This window comes from Ascaphus truei, chromosome 8, assembly GCF_040206685.1.
Source record: "Ascaphus truei isolate aAscTru1 chromosome 8, aAscTru1.hap1, whole genome shotgun sequence".
Taxonomy (NCBI): domain Eukaryota; kingdom Metazoa; phylum Chordata; class Amphibia; order Anura; family Ascaphidae; genus Ascaphus; species Ascaphus truei.
Genome location: NC_134490.1, coordinates 43,619,357 through 43,644,960, shown reverse-complemented (window position 1 = coordinate 43,644,960; position 25,604 = coordinate 43,619,357). Strand labels below are relative to the sequence as shown.

Sequence of the window (25,604 nt, the reverse complement as noted above, 5' to 3'; positions counted from 1 at the left end):
ATCTCTGAGCTGAGATATCCTAAAATCTGTATATCTCCCTGTAACAGGGACTTATCACTGTTGGAGAGAAACTGCCTCTAAATTTAGCAATGTGCTGGTTAATTGCACAGGCAATCAACCAGACTGATTAGGACTGTTAGAAAAAGCCTGCTCTGAGAAACAGGAAGGAGATTCCTTAGCTCACAAGGGGGCTGACAGAAGGAAAAGGAGGGCTGTGTCCTGAGAGAAAGACACAAGGGGACTAGACCTCTATGCCTGGACCCTCAAGCAGACACCAACCCGGACACCACTGACCTGAAGGGTCACCTGCGTTAAGGTACCGCTGAGACTTTGGGATGATAAGTGGGCATTGTATTGTATGTCTTTATTTATATAGTGCCATTAATGTACATAGCGCTTCACAGTAATAATACGCGACAATCGTATAAATAACAAATAATATAAATAACAGGTCATGGGAATAAGTGCTTCAGACATAAAAGTAACATTTAGGAAGAGGAGTCCCTGCTCCAAGGAACTTACAATCTAATTGGTAGGTAGGAAGAACGTACAGAGACAGTAGGAGGGCGTTCTGGTAAGTGCGTCTGCAGGGGCCAAGCTTTATGCATCATGCGTATAGTATTAGCCACGATGCTAGTCATATGCTTCTTTAAGCAAGTGTGTCTTAAAGGTGGATAGAGAGGGTGCTAGTCGGGTATTGAGGGGAAGGGCATTCCATAGGTGCGGGGCAGTCAGTGAGAAAGGTTTAAGGCGGGAGAGGGCTTTAGATACAAAGGGGGTAGAGAGAAGACATAATTGAGAAGAACGCAAGAGTCGGGATGGTACATAGCGAGAAATTAGGGCTGAGATGTAAGGAGGGGTAGAAGAGTGTAAAGCTTTAAAAGTGAGCAGGAGAATTGAGTGTGAGATGTGGGATTTGATCGGAAGTCAGGAAAGTGATTTCAGCATCGGAGACACTGAGACAAATCTAGGAAAGAGTAAAGTGATTCTGGCAGCAGCGTTTAGGATAGATTGTAGGGGAGACAGGTGAGAGGCAGGAAGGCCGGACAGCAGGAGGTTACAGTAATCAAGGTGGGATAGAATGAGGGCCTGAGTCAGAGTTTTAGCAGTCGAGCAACAGAGGAACGGGCGTATGTTTGTGATATTGCGGAGGAAAAAGCGACTGGTTTTAGAAACGTTTTGAATGTGATAGAGGAGTCGAATGTGGCCCCTGGGCAGCGTGTTTGGGCTACTGGGTGAATTATAGTACTTACAACAGTATTGTGGAAGGAGGTAGTAGGGCCAGGTTTGGGAGGAAGTATGAGGAGCTCTGTTTTTGCCATGTTAAGTTTAAGGCGGCAGAGGGCCATCCAGGGCTTTTTCCCCCAGCCTTGCAGAGAGTGACTGGGGAAGTTAACCCTTACACAGGGATAGGCGTTTATTGTTTTATGTATATTTTTGGTTGCTGTATTGTTAAAAGGAACAGGCAATAAAGCCTTATTTTAATTTCACCTTAAAACGGTCTCCATTGCATACCTCTGCACACATCTCTTACACTTCCAAATGTGGATTTTTACAGTGCTAATCCTAGAGGTCTCTCACCCTTATATTAATAGATGATTGCTGGAAGGAAGTGGTGTTGATGGAGAACTCGGCTGTTCCGTCCTTCCCTGTGATGTAGGTGTAATTCGTTCCTTCGTACCCAACGTAAATTACCACTGTCTCATTGCTGATTGGCTTCCCAGCTGCATCCTCCAGAAAAACCTGCAAGTTAAGGGTGTGATGTCATCAGTGCTGTTAGGAAAGACTTAGCATAGTGGAATAAAACTGGTGTAAAACACAGCACCAGGCGCCTCAAGGAAAAATATCGGATTGCTTTCAAAAGGATTGTTTACATTGATCTGATTCTGTTCTCTGCTGACCCCCTCTATGTCAGTAGTTTCTGTTGGCAAGTGATCCTCTCCCAGCCAGCATCTGTACCCACCTGCCCAAATAGGGGGATACCGTGCTTGTAGTGGGAGTCCACTTCTTTGAACGACACCTTAGCAATGGTGCTTCTGATTTCAGAAGAACCCTCACCCGTCAGCTCCACACCTGCCAAAGAGATCCTCATCAACATCCAGCGTCTCTATCTTCTGACCCCCTCTTATATCTGCTGCACCTTATGCCACCGCACCTATTTTTCTCTTCTTCATATCTTCACCTCCCCTCTGTCCTGCCTTTCTCTCATCTGTTATCTTCCCTTTCCTTATTTTACACCTCTCTTATTTTCCTCCCATTCTGATTTCTCTCTTCCTTTGTACTTTTCCTCCTTCCTCTCTCTCGTTCTACAGTATTTGTCTCCCTCTTTCACCTGTCCCATCCTCTGTTATTTTGGCTGATGCTTTGATTTTCATCTCATATCCTGTTCGTTTCATCTGGAAGACTTTTGTTTTCACCACTTCTGAAAAGCAGCCATTACTATCAGCCTGAAAAAATGAGAAAGTTACCAGTCATAGAGGATCCTGTCCATATTCTTACTGTACCTCTGTTCTCTGAGCTGCCCAATGCTAGTGCTCTTAGACTCTGCACGCCTGTGCACTAAGCATTTCACTGCTAGAGGTACTCACTTGATGGGATAGCTCCTCGCACACAGAGTTCTCCTCCCCTGGACATTGAGAATAGCTTTGTGTGAACATTCTGCAGACACGGACATTGATCAAACCTGAGACGGGTTTGCCATATGTGTATCTGGCAAGGAGAACATACATGTTAGCTTTCTCTCTGCAGACACATGCAGAACATTCGTTTTGCAAATCTACCTACTGACTTCCACTATATCAACTCCTTTATTCTAGCATAATTTCTATATATACAACAAAAGACAGGGGTGCCCAATGCTACATCAAATTGACAAAACATATATGGTAATAAGTACCAAGTTCAAATACTTCAATAATAATAATAATTACTTGGTTATTTAGTTAAACCCTTTGTCCAAAGCGTTATAAGCCTGCATACCAAACATCAAGGTATAACCAATAATGCAGGTCCTACACTACACTGGGAACCCTTCCTTTAACCTCTGTATGAGGGGAAAGAACCATAATAGGTCCTGTTCTTGCAGAAAAGTGAAAAGTCCTCCCAAGTTAAAAAGGTGAGGAGGAGTGGCTCTGGGGGGAGGTGCCACCTACCTCCATTACAACTGTTACCAGTCAGAAATTGATTAACACACATTCCCACATTTGGTTATACCTTGACGTTTGGTATGCAGGCTTATAACGCTTTGGCCAAAGCATTTTACTAAATAACCAAGTAATTATTATTATTGAAGTATTTGAACTTTGTGCTTATTACCATATATGTTTTGTCAATTTGATGTAGCATTGGGCACCCCTGTCTTTTGTTGTATACATTTGCCACACCCAGTAGCTCTCTTTTTTGACATAAATATATATTCATGATGTGGTGGGTGTAGGAGTTTGAGCTAGCTGGGAATGTGTGTTAATAATTTGTATATAGTCAGAAAGCTGCTAGTCTGAACTGAAAGCCGCTTTGAACTGAAAACTCCAAAGCCCATAGACTTCAATAGATTTTTGGGGCTGAAAATAACTTGAACGGCGGTTTTTGACAATATAGAATTTACTCCTAAAAGAGGTAAATCTTCAGAGTATCACTACCCAGACCTCCTCTCCAACACCTCCTACAAACCCATCCTGTGCCAGAGAACTGGAGATCATTACTCCATTGTCCCTCAACTGCTAGATTACACCAATTACATTGCTTCTGAAAGTCTCTGCAGGATGTTGCTCTTAACATTTGGGTTTCCTGAGCTGTATCTCTTCTCTGTACGTATGGAGTGTTTAATAGAGAAAGGGTGACTTGGTGTGTTTGGGCTAGGCAGTGTCTGTGGTGAAGGTGATGGTTGACAGTGTTGCTTCCTTCTCTATAGTGACTACAGAATAAATAATATTAAGTATGCATTGTGTATGTGTTATTTGGAGTCTGAAACTGTAAATGCCCACACAATACTGAACAACAGTATATATAATAAATAAGATAATCTATCATGGCCTTGTGTGAGGGGAGACTTACACCACCGACAGCTGCAGTGTATAATACTCACTTGCCACACACTGTCACCTTCACCTCTTCATCCAGGATGGTGAGAATGGGAGGTAAACTGACCTGCACCTCGTATTTGGGCAGCACTGAAAGAAGCAGAGCCGATATCAGGAGGGGGGGCAGCCATTGTGTACATTTGCCCCCAAACTTCCTTGCTCCTATAGAAAACATGACTGAAAGCACCCTCCTGGCATTGACCCTTACAAGGGTCAGGACCAGTATTGATGTTGTGGGGTAAATACTCATTTTCCAGAGTTGGGGTTATTGATGATCAAATTGGATTAGAGTTGGGCAGCCGTGCTCAGAAACTGTAATTGATGAGTGACCGCAATTATTTAGTAGCGTGTTTTGTTAGAAGAAAAAGCTTCAATTAATTTGAAGTGCATGGTCATACTCAGCATTGCAATATGTAGTGAAATGAATTACCACATAGAACTCTAAAAACATAGGACATAATACAAGAACTGCCAATACTGTGCTCAGACCAATTACTTCATCAAGCTCATAATCCTGTGTCTAATAGTAACTGCACTGGGATCTTCTGGGACACAGAAAAGTATCGCTGGAGATTGAAAGATTCTGTCATCTGCTCCCCAAGAAATGAGTAACAATTGAAGTGAACAGACAATAAAATCAATTGAAAAACATATAGGGTATCCCCCTGTTTGGGCAGGTGGGTACAGATGCTGGCTGGGAGAGGATCCCTTGCCTCTGTATCCCCGAGTCTGTTTGCTGTACTTGGTATGCTGCTGGATGGTAATCCCCCACGATAGGTGGAACTGCAAGCGGAGGTGGTTAAAAGCTGACAGTCTTCCCCTCCCACTGCTGGGGGGAAAAATCTTTTACATATCTGGGACTGCCTGCTGCACTTTTCATGCGGGTAACGTTGACATTTTGACCCAACGGTTTGGCAAGTATTATGCCTGCATGGAGCGGAGGGTACTGCTAATTATGACTTACATTTGTGTGATATATGCTACAGTGAGCACCTCAGTATTTAAACAGTGCATAGTTTGAATGCTGTAATCACTTAGGTCTGAGATAGTTTCATCAATATTCAGTGGCAATTACATGGAAGGCCATAAGAAATTTTACTAGAAGTTCCCTGTTAGGTGTTTAACATCTTAGTCACTGTAGAGTTATAATAGATCTAGTTTTTGCTGGTACACGTTCTCTCATGTGCATTCATGCAAGTTTATTACAACTGGGACATCCATGGACAGAGGGAAATACATACATTGTATACAACAGATTGTTTCCTTAAATTGTACTATTGTGGTTTTGATAGAATGGTAGTTTTTCTACCCTCATTTGCAGTAATCTGTATCTTCCACTATGTTTTGATTGATTGTCCGTTTCCAGCTGGATGGCGATCTCCTCACATAGAAGTGGCTAATAATTATCCCATCCTTTGGTGTGGGATCACTGAGACAACAGAACCATCTTTAAAATCTATGTTTGTGTATTTACTTACCAACATTGGATGATATCATTAATTTCTTCCCCTATTTTTTCCCTGGCTTGCCGCACACATGTGCTTGAATTGTAACCATAAGATGCAGAGTTTATATATGTTTTTTAATTGATTTTATTGTCTGTTCAATTCAATTATTATTTTTGACCTCACAATACATTTCCAGATCAGTCAATTGCTATATTCATTTTTGAGTGCCCCTATTATGAGTTTCTGCAGCACCCGTCTTTTGGTGGCTGCATCTCTTCTCTTTTGGTATATAGTAGTTCTTGCTCATTGGGTGCACCACCATTAAGAAATATATATATATATGTTAAAATATTTTTTGGTTTAATTAATTGGCTTATTTAATCATATTTAATCATTAGCTCATCTCTAATTTCTTTTTATCTCCCCAAGAAATGAGTCAGCATCTCGGTCAATCCTGCTAATAGCCAATTCCCCTCCAGGAATACGTTTCACTTACATTACTTGCAGTCACAACACCCAGTGCTAATGAGTCCCACGCATCTTTTCTGTTAGTTTCACATACAAATACTATTCCTAATATTCTGGGACGTGATGAATGACAAATCTCTATAACACGTTTCTTCTTTTTTTGTTCAGTTTCTGTTGTGGATAAATATTCTCATCATTTCATTTTGCCCTTAAAGGATAATTATTATCAATACATTTTTAAAATTATTGTCACTTCTTTTCTGAACGTCCTCCAGCTTTATCATACTTGCCTTTGGGCATTGAAGTGACCATAACTGTGCGCCGTATTCTACATGCCAGAGCACCCTGTGGGTACAGATTAACGCCCCTCGCTCATTCTATAGATATAGCTCAGAGTTTGAACCTCGTTCCCTCCTTCATTCTCCTTCTGACCAGCTGGACCTGCCCTTGTGTCTCTCTGCATCTCTAACCAGGTAAGCTAAGCCATCACACATACCATATTCCTCTACACTGAAGGTGTACTCCACACGAATACCCCTTCCCCTCTCTGCGATGATTCTATACGTTCCCAGCCTGGGCTCAGCGGTGAGGAGGAAGGATTCTTGTGTGATGCCTCTGTGGGTCTCCAAATCCAGCCATTGGCTCAGACGGTTTCCTTGAGGATCCTACAAGGGAACAAGACCTCACTGCCCAAGAGAACTGAAGGATTCTTTTCACATTTTCACCCCAAATAATCGTACTATATGCCAAGATAGCAGCTACCACTTGCTTCCCAATGTAGAGCCAGCAACCAAGCTCAAACAACAAGCAAGAAGGTACTGTTCTTGAATGGGTTGCTGGCTCTGTGAAACCTTAACCTAGTTTTGGCTGTAAACACTGTTTTATGCAGAAGGCTGAAGCTTAAGGGGAAAAAACTGTGAGGATTTGGGACCCAAGAAATTGGACTAGTCATTGGGGTTATTTAGCGGGGTAAAACTAGAAAAATCTGGCACAAAAAACATTTTTTTCTTGTACATCTATTTGTAAATGAGGTTTATGTTTATGCCCCAGTTTTGCAGCTGACAGACTGTGATAAATAATCTTCATGAATATATCTGCCTTTAAATTATAATCTTAATTATAGTGCATGGTACATCAGTATAAAATTGCCTGCCATAGCTTGGCTTCTAATGGGAACAATCTAGAGCTTGGTACTAACCTCGGAACCTCATCCTGCCAGACACACTGGGGGTTATTTATTTCATTGTGATTGTGCCAATCAGGGCAGTGTCGCACAGATACGTTCATTGATTTGAATAGGAGTTTCCACGATTTTGTTCCCAAATCAACACTATCACAGTTTAATAAATAACCTCAATTGTAACCTACCAGTCCCACTAATTTAGACTAACAATGCATGGGGTGAAGAAGCTTCCTCTTAGCCCAATAGGGAATTGAATGGAGGGCTGCCTGTGGTAAGCAGCCTAATATTGTAGGGTCTTGGCCCATATTTACTAAGCAGTCTTCAGCCATAAGAGATGTAAAGACTTAGTAAATACAGCACTTAGTCTCTCAACCCCACTGTAGTATGACATAACAAAATTCAAAAGGGAAATACCTACTGTACCAGTTCCACCATATTGCGATAGTGTTACACTGTGACAGAAGGAACCTACAGCATTATCAAGTGTGCCCCTCTGAATGTAGAATGACACACAGACAATATTCACTTTAAACCACATGATGACATAATGAACTTTACAGAATGGACATACAAGTCTGATCTTACTAAATGTCCTTCCAATGAGTGAGTCTTACTTTCTTTGTACGATTATGCCTGCCAGTGAATGAGACTACCTTATAATGAGTGAGTCTGCCTTCCCAGTGAGTGACCCTGCTCCCCACTGAATGAGATTTGCATTTAATGGATGAGACTGCCTTCCAATTAATTAAAACTACTCTACAATGAGTGAGAGTGCTCTCGAATGATATAGACTGCCTTGTAATGAATGATACTGCAATGCAATGAGCTAGGCGGCCTTTCCAAATATCAGCAGGTTCATGCTTCTTACCTGAATATAAACCACAGGAAACTAAAACAAAGGAGAAAACAGGAAATGTTACCATTCAAAGTAAACATTCAGTACACCATGTAATACTGCAAGAAAATAACAATATCCAGTTTCTCCTAATGACCTAATTTAGATCCAAATTGACAAGTCTTCTGTTTACAATAATACATCAAAATATAACAAGATCCACCGCTCTCCTATTATAACAACTTTGTAAATAAAAGATATCACAGGTGCACAAGGGAATGATTGAATACGACAGTATATACACACATAGGAGGTAGGATTGTAGAAAATCCTATCCCCATAAGAATCCCTCACAATTGCACTCATGTGATGTAATTATTGCTAGGATAACAGTGATCCAGGATAGTATCCTATATAACCAGTCATAGTGAGTAGAAAAAACAAAAAATAATGTATTAATATCTACAAAATAACACACTGGGTGTGGAATATATACAAGGGAATTAAAATATTGGCAGTGGAGTGTGTTCTTTTGCAGATATTAATAAATATTTGTTTTCTCTACTCACTATGACTGGTTACAAAGGATACTATCCAGGATCACTGTTATCCTAGCAATAATTACATCACATGAGTGCAATTGTGAGGGATTCTTGTGGGGATAGGATTTTCTACAATCCTACCTCCTATGTGTGTACATACAATAATACATCACCTTAATTTGCACCACCAAAACCCACACGAGAGACATATGAGGTTTGGACAGCTCTGTACACATATTGAAGTGACATGTGAGGTATGGAAAGCTCTCTACACATTCAATAGGGTTTTGTTTTTTTTTCCACAAATCTGGTGCCATGGCTATTTTGCCATTGTACTGCAGCCATGAGACTTTGGTACACAACTGCCTTATTGTAGATGGAGCACAGTGCTCTGAAGGTCTCTACCAGGAGGGGACACGCTAAGAGGCTAGTGGAGGAATGTTCTGCAGCCTGCAGGTCTCTAGTAAGGTCAAGTTTCTGTGCGGTTCTCACCTTTTCTGATATGGGTAAAAAGTTCTCATCCAGGGATGCAATACGGAACTGAACTACATAATGAATGAGAGAAAATATATGTAACAAACACATACAGATAGACAGACACAGTAATACATATACACAGAAACATACAGATAAAAACAGATGCACAGCAATACACACAAAGACATACAGATAAACACACAGACACAGCCACATATACACAGAGAAATACAGTACAGATAAACATACAGCCACAGCAACATATACACAGAGAAATACAGTACAGATAAACATACAGGCACAGTACATATACTGTACACAGAGACATACAGACACTGCAACACATATACACAGAGATATACAGACACAGCAACAGATACACTAATAGAGACACAGATAAACACACTGTCACAGTAATACATATACATTAAGAGATAAATATAGATTTGAAGGATGCTAGTAGATGTATAGGTCCCAGAAAAAGTAAGATACTTTGTGGGTTGTGATACCTTTTAATGGACTAACATATCAATTATACAAGATTGTCTTGTCCATATGATTGAGACTGCAAAGGGCTCCATATCTGATGAAGAGACCTCTGCAGTCTTGAAAGCATATGCACAAAACAACCTTGTTTCAATTGATTAGAGATGGGCAATTTTTTTCTTCAAATTTGAATCCAGCGCGGATTGCCCAGTTCCTTTCAGTCACGAAATTTCGCAGATCAGTCTCAAAACATTTTTTCAGAAAATCCGTGGTTGGATTTTTTAGAATCCACAATCGGATTAAGTACGAATACAAAATACAAAATATAGTTTTTGTGAGGAGGATGACTTCCAAATTACTAATATCTCCAGCTGTACAGTATATACTATATATCCCCTCTAACTTCCCTCCAAATAAATTAGGGAGAGATGCATGTGCTGAAAAAGTAGTACACCTGAGGTGCCCTGGGAGATATGCTAATGGCTATGCAAAGTATATTTCAATGAGTCCCAACCCATACTTCTTAAAAGGATTTTCATACCAACTATATTGAGTTTAAATCGGGAGCCACGCTCAGACCACGTTATATGCGGATTCGCATTGTAGCGGATCGCGCTATAACAGGGTTGAGCTGTACTTTGTGTTTAAAGACCTTTCAAGGTTACACCCTACAATCTCCCTTGAAGATATTCTAGTAGACTGTTACAGTGGTGCACTGCTAGCCATCAGCTGGTTTAGCTCACACTGCTAAATTTGCTGTCTAGAGAAGCAATGGTTGTGGGTTAAATTCCTGTGGGTTTGACACCAGTGTACCATTCGAATCACTAGGTGCCTTAGGCGTATCAACTCAATATAGTTGGTATGGAAATCCTTTATGGAAGTTAGGGGTGGAACTCATTTAAATATACTTTGCATATCTTTCTCTCTTCCCGTGCCAGAAGGTGTCTCATAGCTGAAGAGTGCTTTTTAGATATGGTTCTTAATCCAAGAATAGGGTAAAGTACCGTGTACAGGTACGAGTACTCAATGAGAAGTAGAGCTCAAAAGTATGCTTTGACATCTGACCAGATTATATCCAATGGCAGATTCTGAGGTATTCGGTAAGATTTTTTGTACCCAATCCGCAAACGGATTTTCATGTAGGGATTGGAGTTGGTCTAAAAAAATCATGGAAGAGGTTACGGATCAGTTCGCCCATCTCTACAATTTGTATGTTGGGCCATTAAAAGATATCATGGCCCATGAATTACCGTATCTTACAGAGACATACAGATAAACACACAGGGGCTTAATCAATAAAGGGTGATTGTGCCGATTCTGCACTACCACACAGTAATTCCCACTAAAGTTGAGTTTCAAGTTAACCTGACTGGGACTTTCTGTGCAGTTGCACCAAACAACACTATTGCATTTTATTGGATAAGCCCCAGAGATACAATAAAACCTATACACTAACATGTGCATACAGATAAACACAATGGCACATCTACACATCAACATGAACATAAAGCTAAACAATACATTACATTTACGAACAGGCAGGGAGATGCACCCACACTAGCAGAGACACAAAGTTTAGTTTAAACAAATAACACACACTTTTACTGAGACACACACACACAGTTCACATCTCTCACCCTTCTGTCCTGGTTTGTAGATAGGTTTGTCAGTCTGGATGAACACAAGGCTTTGCAGGGGTTTGATCAGGACACTCTTCCTGGACTTGAAGTGCAGGGAGTCACCGTCAGCATCCAGTGTGAGGAATCCCACTTCTGTAGAGTTTGTCTGAGGCGTCTGAGGGGAGAAAAGGGAAGCAAAGACCACAGCTAATAAGACCAAGGAGGCTAATGGTCTTATTCTATCTAGTGCAATAGCGCCAATTTGGGGCTAATGTGGTGTAGCGCATTATTGGCACTATCACACTTTATAGATTAACTCCAAAGGTGACTGGGAGGCTTAAACCAGATGTAACTGGAAGATAAAACCAGATATAAATGTGAGTCTAAAAACAGAACTAACTAGGAAACAAATCAGCTCTAACTATTAGACTAAAACCTGAACTAATTTGGATCCTGAAAGCAGATCTAACTGGGAGCCTGAAAGCAGATCTAACTGGGATCCTGAAACCAGATCTACATCAGAGACTGAAACCAGATCTACATCAGAGACTGAAACCCGAACTTATTGTGAGACTCAAACTAAATGTAACTGGGAGACTATCCAGGTTGCCTAAAACCAGATCTCACTTGGATATTGAAACCACATCGAACTGGGAGTCTGATATCAGAGTAAGGGGCCTAGTCCGTTTTGAATACTTTTCAAGTGAGTTTGCATGTGTAGCTATTCAGAGGGCTCCGATAAAATGCCAAACTCACTTGAAAACTGGCCAAGTGAGCGGTAGCTCAAAAAATGCTGCAAATTGATTTTTTGACAAATCGAGCTATTCAGGTTGCTTTGATATGCACATCGTGGCTGCAACTCACAGATTCTGATATTACCACCTTAAGGGTGGCGAGATGGGATCCGCAATGTGCATATGAAGCAGAAAATGTATTGTTACACATCGGATTGAAGCTGGGGGTCTCTGGAGCTGAGCCACATTAATACCAGTTCCAGAGACACCCTACTTCAATCCTCTGTAATAAAAATATATTTACAGCCAACTTCATTACCTTGGTGGCTAACCGCTTAGGGAATGAAGGGTTTAATATCAGTGCCCCGTTTGTTGGTTTTAGAGGGGGTGAGTGAAGCTTGTACTTGCCCCAGGGTGGGTGGTTAGGCCTACTGGGAGGGTTGTGGGAGGAGTTAAGGTATTAAGATTTTAACCCCTCTCACTACCCACCCGATTATCCTAAACACCCACCACGGGCCAAATTACACCTTCATAGTTGCCCCAGGGTGGGTGTTTAGGCCTCCCAAGAGGGATTAACCCCCCCCCCTTTACCTTAGAGGTTACAATCGCTAAGGTAATAAAAGGGTTAACCCCTCCCACAAGGTCTAAACATCCCTCTCCGGGTCAACTACCTCCTTCACCCGCTCTACCACCAACATCACTCAGGAATGGGCAAAAGTACTATTAGCCAAAGATGGTTAATACTGTAGCACTTCTGCCCATTCAAATAATTATTACAGTGCAATACATTCAAATACATTACAATAAAAAGTAAATTACTATAAAACTAAACTGTACACATTTGATCCATTGATTGTTACTGTGGTAATTGATGCCCTCAACAGTTCAAAGATAGCAACAATAGCAATGAATGGGAAACTTAAAAATAAACATTTGCACACAAAAAACCTCAAAGGGGCATAGATAAACACATTGTGAATCAATGGGCATCCTAAAAATAAAGTTAGCAACTAAGGTAATGAACCTGTTTTTATTTAACCCCTGCTTCCTGAGGTACAGGCCTCATTATGGGGTGCTGGTATCTCCTGCAAGTTTAGTTCTTCTGAGTCACATGACACAGCACATTTAAACTTACAGGAGATACCATCACCCACATGGAGGCCTGTAACTCTGGAAGCAAGAGGTTCCCGGACATGAAATTAATGGTGTTCAAGTCCAGAGACCCCCTACTTCAATACAATGTTAATAAAATGTAAATAAAAACATGGCGATCGCCTGTGAGAGGTATGCAGGGAGATGCAATTCTCTCTGCGCAGCTCTTTCAGACTGTAGGATGATCGCAAAAGCAGATCTTAGAAAAAGACACTGCAAACTTGATCGTTATGGCATTTTCCTATCAAACGGTGTCTGGCGTGCGAGAAATCTTTCTGAATACTGTGATAACACAAATGTCATACCGATTAGGAGGAACATGCCAACACGATCGATGTGGCAGTGATGTTATTGGAGCTAACTGAAAAGGCCCCTTAGTTGGGAGACTGAAACCAGATCTAGCTCGGAAACTAAAACCAGATCTACTGTAATATGGTTGCTCAAATCAGATCTAACTGGAAAACTAGAACCAGATCTAACTGAAAGAATAAAACCAGAACAAATTAAACTACATTTTTATTTAAAAAAATAATAGTAAAAAATGAAATACTGTATGATGTTATAATAATTTTACAAACAGGATCCCTGGCTGTGATTCTTGAAAGTACTGCTGGCTGGGCCCATCTCTGGAAACATCCCCCCCCCCTCCTCACCTTGAATGTGACACATTGGTCATCATCATGCTCTGTGACATGCTTCTGTAGTAAGGTCTCATTTTGTCTCTCCAGCTCCAGGGTCACTGTCACTGTGACAGACTCATTGAGGTGGGACAGCTGCAGACAGAACCTATCCTCTCTTCCTCCATGCAGAATAGTGGGAACCAACAGCATATACTGACTGCAGAGTTGAGATACACAGTTACAGACATATATACATGCACATTTGTGTGAGTACAATTAAGTACAAGAATATGAGGAGTCATAATATGTCACAATATTCAACAGTGCAAGTTCTCAGCAATCCTATACTGTATATGAATGTTCGGGAAGAAAAATAACACCAAGATGACTTGTCGTTCTTACAATCTTCAAAATTAGTGTATGATGCAAATACAAAACCGAGCAGCTTACCCCTACTTATTACTAGTAGGGGGTTCTTCAGGATGTGAACAAGTATTTGGTATTATATTCATATAAAACATTTATCGAGATTCAAAAAAATGACTATAAAATCTTATAATAAGTACTTTAGTTGTTTATTTAGAACAAAAATACAAAAATCAGTGAGACATACACACTTATAGGGGCCTATTCAGGTAGCTTCGAGTTATCACTGCAACATCGAACGTGTTTGCATGTTACTACCTCACGGTATGAATTTTGGGAAAACGGTATTGAGTAAGATATATCTCTTGGTAAATACCGTTTGGTAAAAACATACCGCAAAAGTTGGAATTTGCTTTTCAGGCGATAGGCACGTGCCATTTCCCTCCAGTTTGGAAGAGCTGTGCAGAGAGAAACTGCATCTCCCTGCACAGCGCTTACAGGCGATCGCGCTGCTTGTATTTACATTTTTATTAACATAGTATTAAAGCAGGGGGTCTCCGGACCTAAAACGCATTCATTTCAGGTCCGGGGACCCCCTGCTTCCCGAGGTACAGGCCTCTGTATCGGGTGCCTGTATCTCCTGCAAGTTTAAATGTCCCGTTTCACGGCCCACGTGACCGGGGCATTTAAACCTGCAGGAGATACTGGCATGCCATACTGGGGCTTATACCTTGGGAACCAGGGGGTCCCCGGACCTGAAATTAATGCGGTTCAGGTCAGGAGACCCCCTGCTTCAATACTATGTTAATAAAATTTAAATAAAAACAGCTTCATTACCTTAGTGGCTAACCGCTAAAGTAATGAAGGGCTAAAATATCAGTACCCGGTTTGTTGGTGGTAGAGGGAGTGGTGGGTGAAGGTTATAGTTGCCCTAGGGTGGTTGGGTAGGCCTCCTGGAAGGGATTAACCCCTCCATTAACTTAGCGGACAACCGCTAAGGTAATGAAGGGGTTAAACCCTCCCGCGAGGCTTAACCAACCATCCTAGGGCAACAAACACCCACCCTCCACCAACACCACACAGGAATGGGGAAAAGTCCTATTAGCAATATATGGCTAATAGCACTTATGCTCATTCAAATGTACAGTACAGTGCACAAAAATAAAATACTATAAAAAAAACACTAGCCATTTAATCCATTGATCATCACTGTGGTTATATGTGCCCTAGACGGCTATCTATGCCCAATGTGGCTATCAATGGCCACCCACCTACCCACACTCTCTCTACCCTTAACAACCCCCCACCACCACCACCACCATACACCGTAATAAATCAATAGCCATCCACCCTATAGAAAATAAAAGTTGTACTTAACCCTGCCAGGATGAAGGCTGTCCTCATCCTCCTCCTTCTCTTCCATGGCACCAGTATTTACATTAAAACACTAGCTATTGGCCAGTAACCCCTTAATAACCTTAGCAGGTAGTAAACGCTATGGTAATTAAGGGGCTAACACCCACCCACCCGGGAGGGCTAACCACACTCCCCAAGACAACTACCCCCATCCCCACCTTCTCTACCCCCATCATCACACATACACAAATTGGCCAACATTAGCTAAATATGGCCAATAGAGCTGTTGTCCATTTGTTATGCCTAAAAAACAAAAATATACAATAAAATAAAATACACATTACAATACATTACAAAAACAAACAATAGCCAAGAAACCCGTTTGATTGTCAGTGTGGTTACCTATGAGCTCAAAAGGTACCTCAATGGATCACCCTTTAAAAAATAGACATTTAAATAAACAACACATTACAATACAATTACACTAAACACTAGCCAAAAATGCATTCATTGTCACTGTGGTAAGTAACTGTTTTAATGTAAATGCTGGTGCCATGGAAGAGGAGGAGGACGAGGACGGCAAGTAAGTGCAACTTTTATTTACTATAGGGTGGCTGGCTATTGATTTATTTTCAATAGGCCAAAGCGTGATTAGTCATATTTGACTAAAAGGGCTCTTGCCCATTACTGTGTGTGGTGGTGATGTGGGGAAGGGGTTTGTTGGGGTAGAGGGGCTAGGTTGTAGGGTGCCTATTGGTTTCCAATATGACTATCTGTGATGGAGAGGTATGTAGGTGAGCTCAGTTAGGAATCCACACAAAGCATTTTAGGCTGTTCCAAAGGGTGGTTTATTTATCCACAAATACAATATAACATTGGGCACACTGTCACTTTAAGGCAAAACACAACGCATAAAAAGAAATCCTACTCCACTTTGAGAGACTTAGGAGACTTGCTAGACTGGTAAGGATCTAACTGGCTCGCTAGCCCAGTTACAATCCCCAAATCATAGAAAACAATATTTGGGAACAATATAACAAGTCCTTATATGCGTGTGCAAGTCTGGCATCTCCGATTTCTCCAGGAGAACATCAGATGCGGGCGTTGTAGTCCTGCTGCTCCCAGGAAGTTTCTCAGGTCAACTCCTGCCCTGTTTCTGTGCAGGGTTCTCTGTGGTGTTGGGCTTCAGGGTCCTCTTTGTTCCCAGGCAAATCCTTCTGGGAACAGGAAGCCTGGGTCCCTGCAGACTTGGAGCTGCTTCTGACTTTTGGGGTTCAGCTGGTGACAGACAGTCCTTCTGTGACCCTCCTTTGTAGCTGGATCAGAAACACTGGCACACAGTAGTTCCTGCTTTTTAAAGACTTCTCAATCAGGAGTTCTTCACACAGCTCAGGCAGGAAACCTGACACCAATGAGTAGTTTCCTTATCCTTGCAGAGGACATAGTTATGCCATTGATGGCATAGATAACAACAGTGACAACCAATGGATTAAATGGCTATATACAACAAGTGAACCAATGGTTAACCCACCAGGCGCTCAGAAATAACACAGTACTGCTGATTGGTATTGTTGATGTAATCCTGGGACACTGGTTAAGCCAAGCCCCAGTCAAAGTGAGTATATATATAAAGTCTTTCCCAGCAGCTGGCTTATAACAAGCACCAATATAGTTCAGATAAAAAGACTCACTCACGAGTGGGGTTGGTGACACCGTAACTGCCAGGTCCTCCTTTCTTGAACAAAACCGCCGATCCTGCTGCAAGAACTCCTCTTTATTCTGGTAAGTGTTAGATCAGTGTGGCGCCAAAACACCACGAGCAACCAGCATCTCCTTCAGCCGCCAACCCTGCACCCGCTCCGGGTTCAGCAGAGGCACCGCGGGATACCAGCAACAGCTCGGCGTGCTGACGGCGGTCAGCAATGCTATGGAAATCCTCCCAAAGGGGGTATAGACGCCACACAGCCGTAGTAGAAGGATGGAAGAAGGCTGATGTAGTGACTTAGAAAAAACTTTATTGGCACAGCATGCAAACGGATCCTCTGACGCGTTTCAGCCTGTCAGAGGATCCGTTTGCACGCTGTGCCAATAAAGTTTTTTCTAACTCACTACATCAGCTTTCTTCCATCCTTCTCCTACGGCTGTTCGGCGTCTATACCTCCTTTGGGAGGATTTCCATATCATTAAATGGCTAGTTTATTTTTTTTATAGTATTGTAATTTGTATTGTATTTTATTGCAATGTACTATATATTTGAATGGAACAAAAGCTCTATTAACCATATTTGGATAATAGGGCCTTTGCCCATTAGTGTGTGTGGTGCTGTTGGTAGAGGGGGTGGGTGAAGAGGGTAGTTTGCCCTGGGGTGGGTGATTAGGCCTTGCGGGAAGGGTTAACCCCTTCATTACATTAGCGGTTGCAACCACTAAGGCAAGGGAGGGGTTAACTCCTCCCGGGAGGCCTAACTACCCACCCTGGGGCAACTATGAAGTTGGTATTTGGCCTGAGTGGGTGTTTAGGCCACCCAGGTGGGTAGTGGAAGGAGGTAAACTCTTCATTACCTTAATGGCAATAACCACTAAGGTAATGAAGATGTTTACCACTCCCGCAACTCTTCCAGGAGGCCTAAACACCCACCCTTGGCCAACTACCAGCTTCACCCACCCCTCTACCCCCAACAAACCGGTTGCTGCTATTTAACCCCTTCATTAGCTGAGAGGTTAGCCACTAAGGTAATGAAGCTGGGCTGTAATTTTACTTTTATTACATAGGATTTAAGCAGGGGGTTTACGGAGCTGAAATGTATGTGTGTGAGCTCCGGAGACCCCTGGCTTCAATCCTATGTAGTAAAAAAAATATATACTCCTACATATGTACATTGCAAACCTGATATCACCACCCTTCAGGTGGCGGAAACCAAATATGTGGGTTTAAGGTGCGATGTGCATATCAAAGCTACCTGAATAGCTGCGGTTATCTATGCCTTACCCATCACATGGCTTGTCTGAGCAAGAGTGCTATCTTTTTCCAGGCAATTTTTACATATTATCGAAGCTTTCTGAGTAACTACACATGCAAAATCGCTTGTTAAGTGCACTTAACAAGAGTTAAGTCACTTATTGAAGCTACCTGAATAGACCCCACAGTCTGACCAGTTTCGGTGGGACAAGTACACCCTTTTCAATTTCCTGTTGTCTAGCTATCCATTTAAAAAGCCCTTATACATGACATAATCACTCATTAACTTTTTACACATTTGTCACTAAAATAATTTAAAAATTACAGGGAAATACCCCAATTACAATCTGCGTATTAACCGTATTTACCATAGGCTCTTATCTCTTGCACCCAACGCATCTCTCTTCCTTGTAATAACATTTTAACTCTGTCCCCTTCTCTTGGGTTAATGTTGACTTTCTGAATACCTATACATTTTAGCTGAGTAGGTTCTAAACGTCCAGGTTTACAAATACATAGCTACTGTATTTTCTTTTTCACGAACTGTATCTCTAATTTTTTCAGTATTCCTAATGCCTGATTTATGTTGACTAATACATTCGTTTAACATTCTTGTAGTCAACATTACATTTCGAACATGGACAAGTTAGTAGATTTATGATTCACTATGTAGAAGACCAATTTATGAATTGATTAATCTTTACCTGAATATGGATGACTAAATAATTTTGTATTATATGTGTGACTCCTGAGTTACGCTGGTGCAAGTAACTCAGAACACCTGATGAAGTCACACTTGTGACAAAATGCGTAGTTACGTGCACCGACGCCCTGAGTTTACGAATACAGAGGTGAATTGTGTGGTGGATACTATTTGAACCTTCAGGCGGTTCTTTTCCCTTTGGGGAGACTAAACCTCTGCGGATACCATTTCACTGCTGCCTAGGATAAAACCCTGGACAGTTTGGGACTTGCCTCTCTGACCTCCATTGTATCCATGAACTTGTTGCCTTGTGCAGTAAAGTTTGTACACTGTCAAATGCAATCATTCCTACTTAACAGTGAAAGTCCATGGTTGTAAGTAGAGTTGCGTCGCACCACCGATACAAAAACGAGGTAGAGAGGGTGACTCCAAAAAATAAAAATGTATTTGATCATAAAAAGGGTAAAATGGGCCAACATGTTTCATGGGCCAGGCGCTTTATAAAGGGCAAAACAAATATATATTCACTGCGCTTCTCCATGTAAGGAGCATGCTGCTGGTGAAAGGATTGGCCATACAAATGTGCAAAAACAGAAAGTTAATCCATAGGCTTCTCCCATTGGGATAGCAATAAATGGGGAAATAAATATACATAGTGAAAACTAAATCTATAAGATAAAGGAGACTTTTGGTTACATCCTTTGATCAAATAATGCTAAGCCTGCTAACCAACGTCAAGATAAGTCTCAATAGCAGGTCCCTATGCAAAATGCATACAAATTTTTTACGAAATATACCCTGAAGGGGTTAATATACTCAGCATAAGCTATGTAACTTAGTGCAGTTAAAAACTGGTATATACCTGTGAAGCTACTTACCTGTAAGCAAGTTGAGTGAATTTGCAGGGACCTTACTGGGAGTTTAGGGACCTTGATAAAGCTCCTGCCACGCAAAACATATTGGTCCGTTGTACCCTTTTTATGACCAATTAAATTGTTATTTTTTGGAGTCACCCTCTCTACATCGTTTTTGTATCAGTGCTGCAACGCAACTCTCTACTTACTTCTGTGTACTATCTGGCGGACCGCACACCGGAGGGTCCTAACCTTCTACCAGCAGCAGAGGAACACACATACAAACAAGTGAGTTTCCTCTTCAAATATTGGATTTCAATTAATTAAAGGGGGATTGTTATATTTTACATTGAAAGGCTGAGGAGAATATTTAGCATCACACGTGTCCTGGGAGGTCACTCTTGGAGAGAGCTTATCAGGACTAATGCTATCTCTAGGTTATTAGCCTATGAATTAACTCCCCCTCTACAATCAAGCTCTGATTGTGGGTTGGAAAGGATTACCTCTCTAAAAACTGTGAAATATATTTACACTCTGTTCATATACGTCAGCCCCAGAATCCATCTGGACTCTCTTGCTGTGAAAGTCCATGGCCCTGTTTTATTTGTATTACATATTTATACAGAGTTAGGCTATGGAGCTTGCGCTTCTTGTTATATATTCACAGAACCTGAGATAACGTATGTATTGTATATACCAGTGAATATTATATGTATGATGGAATTTATGAGCACAGTTTGGACATTTGCAACTTTCTCTCAAAATTGCCAAACATTGATATGTTATAGAGTGACTCTTCCCCCATCTCCCTCACCCCTTCTCTCCCTGTTGTTTGCAAAACAAAATAGCAACATTTGTGATATTTTTAGGTTTTCATTACAGTGCTCTTTTGCAATGCTTGGCCGAATTCAGTAATGAGCAGTTGTTTTTTTCCTCTCCACATAGCAGCCTGATTGTTGGTGTACAGCAGTGCTGCGGTCCTACCAGTCACACAGTGAATTTGTTGTTCTGAGTCCAAAACTAACAAGAGTCTCTTACTGTAACCCTGTAACCTTCACTTTTCTGGGCACTGGACTTCAACTATGAGCTTGCACAACAAGTATTCGTGTTACACCACTCACCCCAACACACCCCAACCGCCAAGATGATCATATTGGTTTCTTGTAAAATCATTGGCAGTTACAATAAATGGAATGAAAAACTCACTCACTGGGAATCAGTCTCACTCATTGGAAAGCAGTCTCGCTCAAGGTACGACAGTGTCACTCATTGGATGACAGTCTCACTCATTGGAACACAGTCACACTCATTGGATTGCAGTCTCACTCATTGGAAGGTAGGCTCACTCATATTTAGAATCAGCAGCCTCGTAGAGTTCTGTGGAGTCTTACTCTAAAGTTTGAATTTTTCCATTTTTAATATCACTTTTTTGGGGGAGGGGGAGAGGGGGTTCTAAAAACACAAAATGTCACATTTGATCACTCCAATCAGCACGGTAAAGGCACTGCGGTTTCTATGAAATAGGAACTGCACAATCAGGATTTGCCGAGCCTGCCCCAAGTAATAGGTCACCAAATACTCCATGGATTGCTCCACATCCTGAGAGGAATATGAGCCCATGTAACTTCACAATACATTGGGTGCACCTCCATTACAAAAACATCCAATTATAACAGGATGTGAATTTCCTTTGACAGGGCTGAGATTTACAGTAATCCACAAACAATAAAAAAAAGATCTTTCATAACGCATTTGAATGGATTTGATTACATAATCTGGCAATCTTAAACCTGGCTAATACACAAACATCTCCTTAATTACATTAGCTAATATTTACAGACTTTCAGCTGTGTGTGATTTGCCTGTAATCTTTTCATAATCCTCAAATATCTGGACTTTACAATGCACCTCACCTTTCTGCGTAAAACAGGGTTTTAGCCTCATGATTTTTCTAGGCTCAAATAGAGAGGTGGTGCTAGACATCCAGCATAGGAAGGCCATAAATGGGTATCTAGACACATATATCTTGCACATTTATGTTTTCTATTCCCTCCTGCCAGTAAAGGAGTTCATGGAACAATGTGTATTATAGGTAGATAGGAGTGTGAGGAGCACTCAATGCCAGGTAGAATATCCAATAACACCAAAACCACCATCCAGGAGAATAATATAATTCAAGATTAATAAAATTTATTGGTAATATAGCCAGCAATTATGGGTATAAACCCCCTGAAGACGGGTAGTAGGAAGCAAGAACAGCCCCCACCATCAATCTCATTGGAGGATACCCCTGTAGCAAAAAACAATGATTACTCACGACTCCTGGTGTTGCTGGTTGGATGTGCGGCTTCCAAGATGGGATAGTTGGTATGCGGATGATGTAAGGAGCGCACGATCCGGTAGGAGCAAGGAGAGGACCCAGGTAACGAAAAAATATATACATTTATTGAGTCATCAAGACATTAAAATCCACATTCGAAACGCGTTGGATTTTAATGTCTTGATGACTCAATACATTTATTAATTTTATCGTTACCTGGGTCCTCTCCCTGCTCCTACTGGATCGTGCGCTCCTTACATCATCTGCATACCAACAATGTGTATTACAATGCAATTTACAGTTCTGTGTTAGAATTATTGTTTGCCAATCAGTTTATTAGAAAAGGGACAGAGTGGACATAGAGGAATGTGACAGTATCCATCAGAATCATAGGAAGTAAAGAGACGAACTGAGAGAGAGAATGGTACAGACACAGTGAAGACAGACATACGGAATGGAGAAAGGAGGAGAATGTGAATAGGTACAGAGAGAGGGGATTGACCAAGGGGACAGAGGCATATAAAGGGATTGAGACAGGGGAGAGTAACAAAGAGATAGAATATTCACAGTGAAAAGGACCATGGCCGACAGAGACAGAAAAACATGCAAATGGAGCAGAGATGAGCCAAGGGGACAGGGATAGAGGGGACATGTAATAATGTGAGCATCTTAGTTATGTACTTTACTGCCAGAGAAACCTAATACATGACTTGTCCCTCTGCTGTTCTCTGACGTTTACTTTTTAATAAAGATATTGAGTTCAAATGTTCTCTTTCTTTTTTTATTATGAAACCTCTAAGAAAACTGGTCAAATTGAGTTATACCTTTATTTTAAGGATTTTACACTCATGCACTTCAGCTGAGAGACTATGGGGGGTTCTTATGAAAAGTTTCATGGTTGCAAAACTGGAGCAAAAAAATGCACAACATTGATAAAAGAAAAACATTCCCCTTAAACCTACAGAATTTTTTTTAATGCGGTAAATATCTTTAGACTTGGTTTTAAATAGTGATGTTTTATCTTACAGCAGAAAGGCAAAGGAGCTATTAAAATACACTTTTCATTACATAGGAAGTTTAGGTTTGCATAATGCAGAGAGTAATTTGGGATTTGGGACTGAATTCCCTCCCTACTGTACATACTCATCCTGGTCAACTGTCTTGGTTTTTGTAGCAGGTAGAATCCTTAAACTAATTTATGGCAGATAAGTGAAGATGTTTACATTTAACAGCCATAAAAGCAGTGGATTCTCCCCAAGCGAGTCTTCCTCCCAAATCTCCCTGATAGTGTCTTTCTGGAGATGGGAGGCATTTATGCCATAATAATCCCATTACTGTAAAAGAGATACACATAGAGACATGACAAAGACACAGATTATAAGGGTCCTGTTTTCCCCCCATCAACCCAGAGATTATTCTTACGGGTCAGGGGCTGTCAGATCTCCTCCAGGAAGAGCAGTTAGGAGCAGGCACAGGGCAACCGCTGAGCTCCACATGATGATGGCAGGGTCTCTCTTTCAAGATCAATGAATGTTGAAGCAGAGACCTTTATAAGACTGTGCCTGTGTACACACACACACACACACACGCTACCCAATCACTCACCCCCGCTCAGTACAAGGTCTGTACTGTGGGTATGAAAATATGTTTGCCTTGTGTCTATTTGATGTGTCTTATTACTGTGTTTGTATTTGTGTGTGTGTGTGTGTGTCTGTGTGGGTGTGTGTGTGTGTGGCATCCTGCCCAATGCCCAGGTACAGATGCATATTTCTTCACTGTTTGCAGATGGACCTGCAATGCATGGGAAAGCAATCTCCTGGAATGCAAAGCAATACATTTCTCTGGCAGAGTAGGGGCTACAGACTGGCATGCCGATGCTTCTTTTTATTGTTGGTCTGGCTATAGAAACATGTTTGTGACAATCTTCTGAGCTACAGGGAACTGCAGAGCATCACTCGTCTTCCTCTCCTCGAAAGCATCACTCCACTAGCCCATCTCATTTTATGGGCTCCAGAGAAGTGCCAGCATTCACCGGACGGTGCGATAGTGCTACCTTTAAATTGAGATATCTGAAGAGCATAACTACAGTACTGTATGTTATTCCCTTACTGGAGATCCGCAGACCATCCCTCTATGTTTATGTTTACAAATATTAACATTTTTTCACGTTTAGATAAAATATTTAATTATTCTCACTTGTCACAATAGATAAACTGAATCTAATAATTTCGCAAATCAACATGAGTTCGGATATAAAAAGCTTTTTTTTAATTTTTTTAATGAACACGCTGCTTTGTATTTTTTTTATTTATTTAGACACTGAGAATTAATTGGGCTCTATGTATCACATTACGAATTCCACCACAAGTCGTTATTTTATCGCAACCCATGCGAATATTACTTGCAACAGTCATAATCTATGATTTAATCTAGTTTGCCCCAATTTTGGGGACAGCTGTCTGCATTGAAATGAGAGATTTACATCATGCACACACAATATAGGTTCTAAATTAATATGTATGACATTAACATAACATATTTCTTTTTAAATGGCATCCTTTCCAGACAGTATGTATGCAACATTACTTGTTAGTTGTGCTTTACTACAACCCCCCTCCCCTCAACCCCCCCAAAAGAAAAACTTGTGGCCTTTGAACCCAGTGCTACAAAGTCAAATTTGCTTACAAAGCTGCTGTGTTGGTTTAGCTTTAACGCACTGAGCCATGCTGATTCTGTGAATATGCGTAAAATGGCTTTATCATGATGGCCCATTGTTCATTTTCTAGATTACATTTATCATATTTATAACTGGAAATATAACATATAATTAATGTATATACATTTATTGTGAAAATATATAATTGCAATCTTACCATTTTTTTAAATAAAATTGTACAGTTCAATAGTATATGTTGTCTGCATGATACTATATATAATAAGTTCATAAACTTGTTAAGTACGTTCTGTGATGTATACTGTAAATGTGGCATTAGACGTATAATACACATGTAAAGAGTAATTCAATAAAACATTATATATGTAAATAAAACAAATTAGCCACCACCACTATTGTTGGTATATGTTTTCAGCTTTCTCTTTTTCAAGAATACATAATTTTTCACTTGTTAGACACTTGCTGCTTGCTCAACACCACTATTCATACATGTGTGTTAAATAAAATAATAGATTACATTTATGAAACTGTATATTTATTGTATGGCCAAACATTTTAGTTAAATAATTCGTTTTTGTCATCAATAAATTATCTAAATGCTGTTGGAGATCCGATGGGATCAGGCCGGTGGGATGTAGGCGGGCACACTAATCATCTGGAAAAGAGGGCAGATTCATCTGCTGCAGCGGTAGACGAATTGGATGCCAAACTCTCAGAACTCAAGACCTCC

At 40.9% G+C, this 25,604-nt stretch overlaps 1 protein-coding gene across 2 annotated transcripts in view; it reads right to left on the bottom strand.

Moving 5' to 3' along the window:
- The window catches only part of LOC142501622 (alpha-2-macroglobulin-like), a 72,613-nt gene extending 48,841 nt beyond the window's left edge, over positions 1-23,772 (bottom strand). For both annotated transcript variants that reach the window (XM_075611747.1, XM_075611748.1), the window contains exons 1-11: positions 23,623-23,772; positions 13,677-13,860; positions 11,156-11,312; positions 9,048-9,100; positions 8,047-8,067; positions 6,492-6,660; positions 4,085-4,169; positions 2,589-2,709; positions 2,333-2,447; positions 1,964-2,073; positions 1,582-1,743 (exon numbers count right to left, since the gene is read on the bottom strand). In XM_075611747.1, the coding sequence (XP_075467862.1) occupies positions 1,582-1,743; positions 1,964-2,073; positions 2,333-2,447; positions 2,589-2,709; positions 4,085-4,169; positions 6,492-6,660; positions 8,047-8,067; positions 9,048-9,100; positions 11,156-11,312; positions 13,677-13,860; positions 23,623-23,696 (1,251 nt within the window). In that variant the 5' untranslated portion in view covers positions 23,697-23,772. The remainder of the gene's footprint in view (positions 1-1,581; positions 1,744-1,963; positions 2,074-2,332; positions 2,448-2,588; positions 2,710-4,084; positions 4,170-6,491; positions 6,661-8,046; positions 8,068-9,047; positions 9,101-11,155; positions 11,313-13,676; positions 13,861-23,622) is intronic.
- Between the last annotated feature and the right edge of the window lie 1,832 nt (positions 23,773-25,604).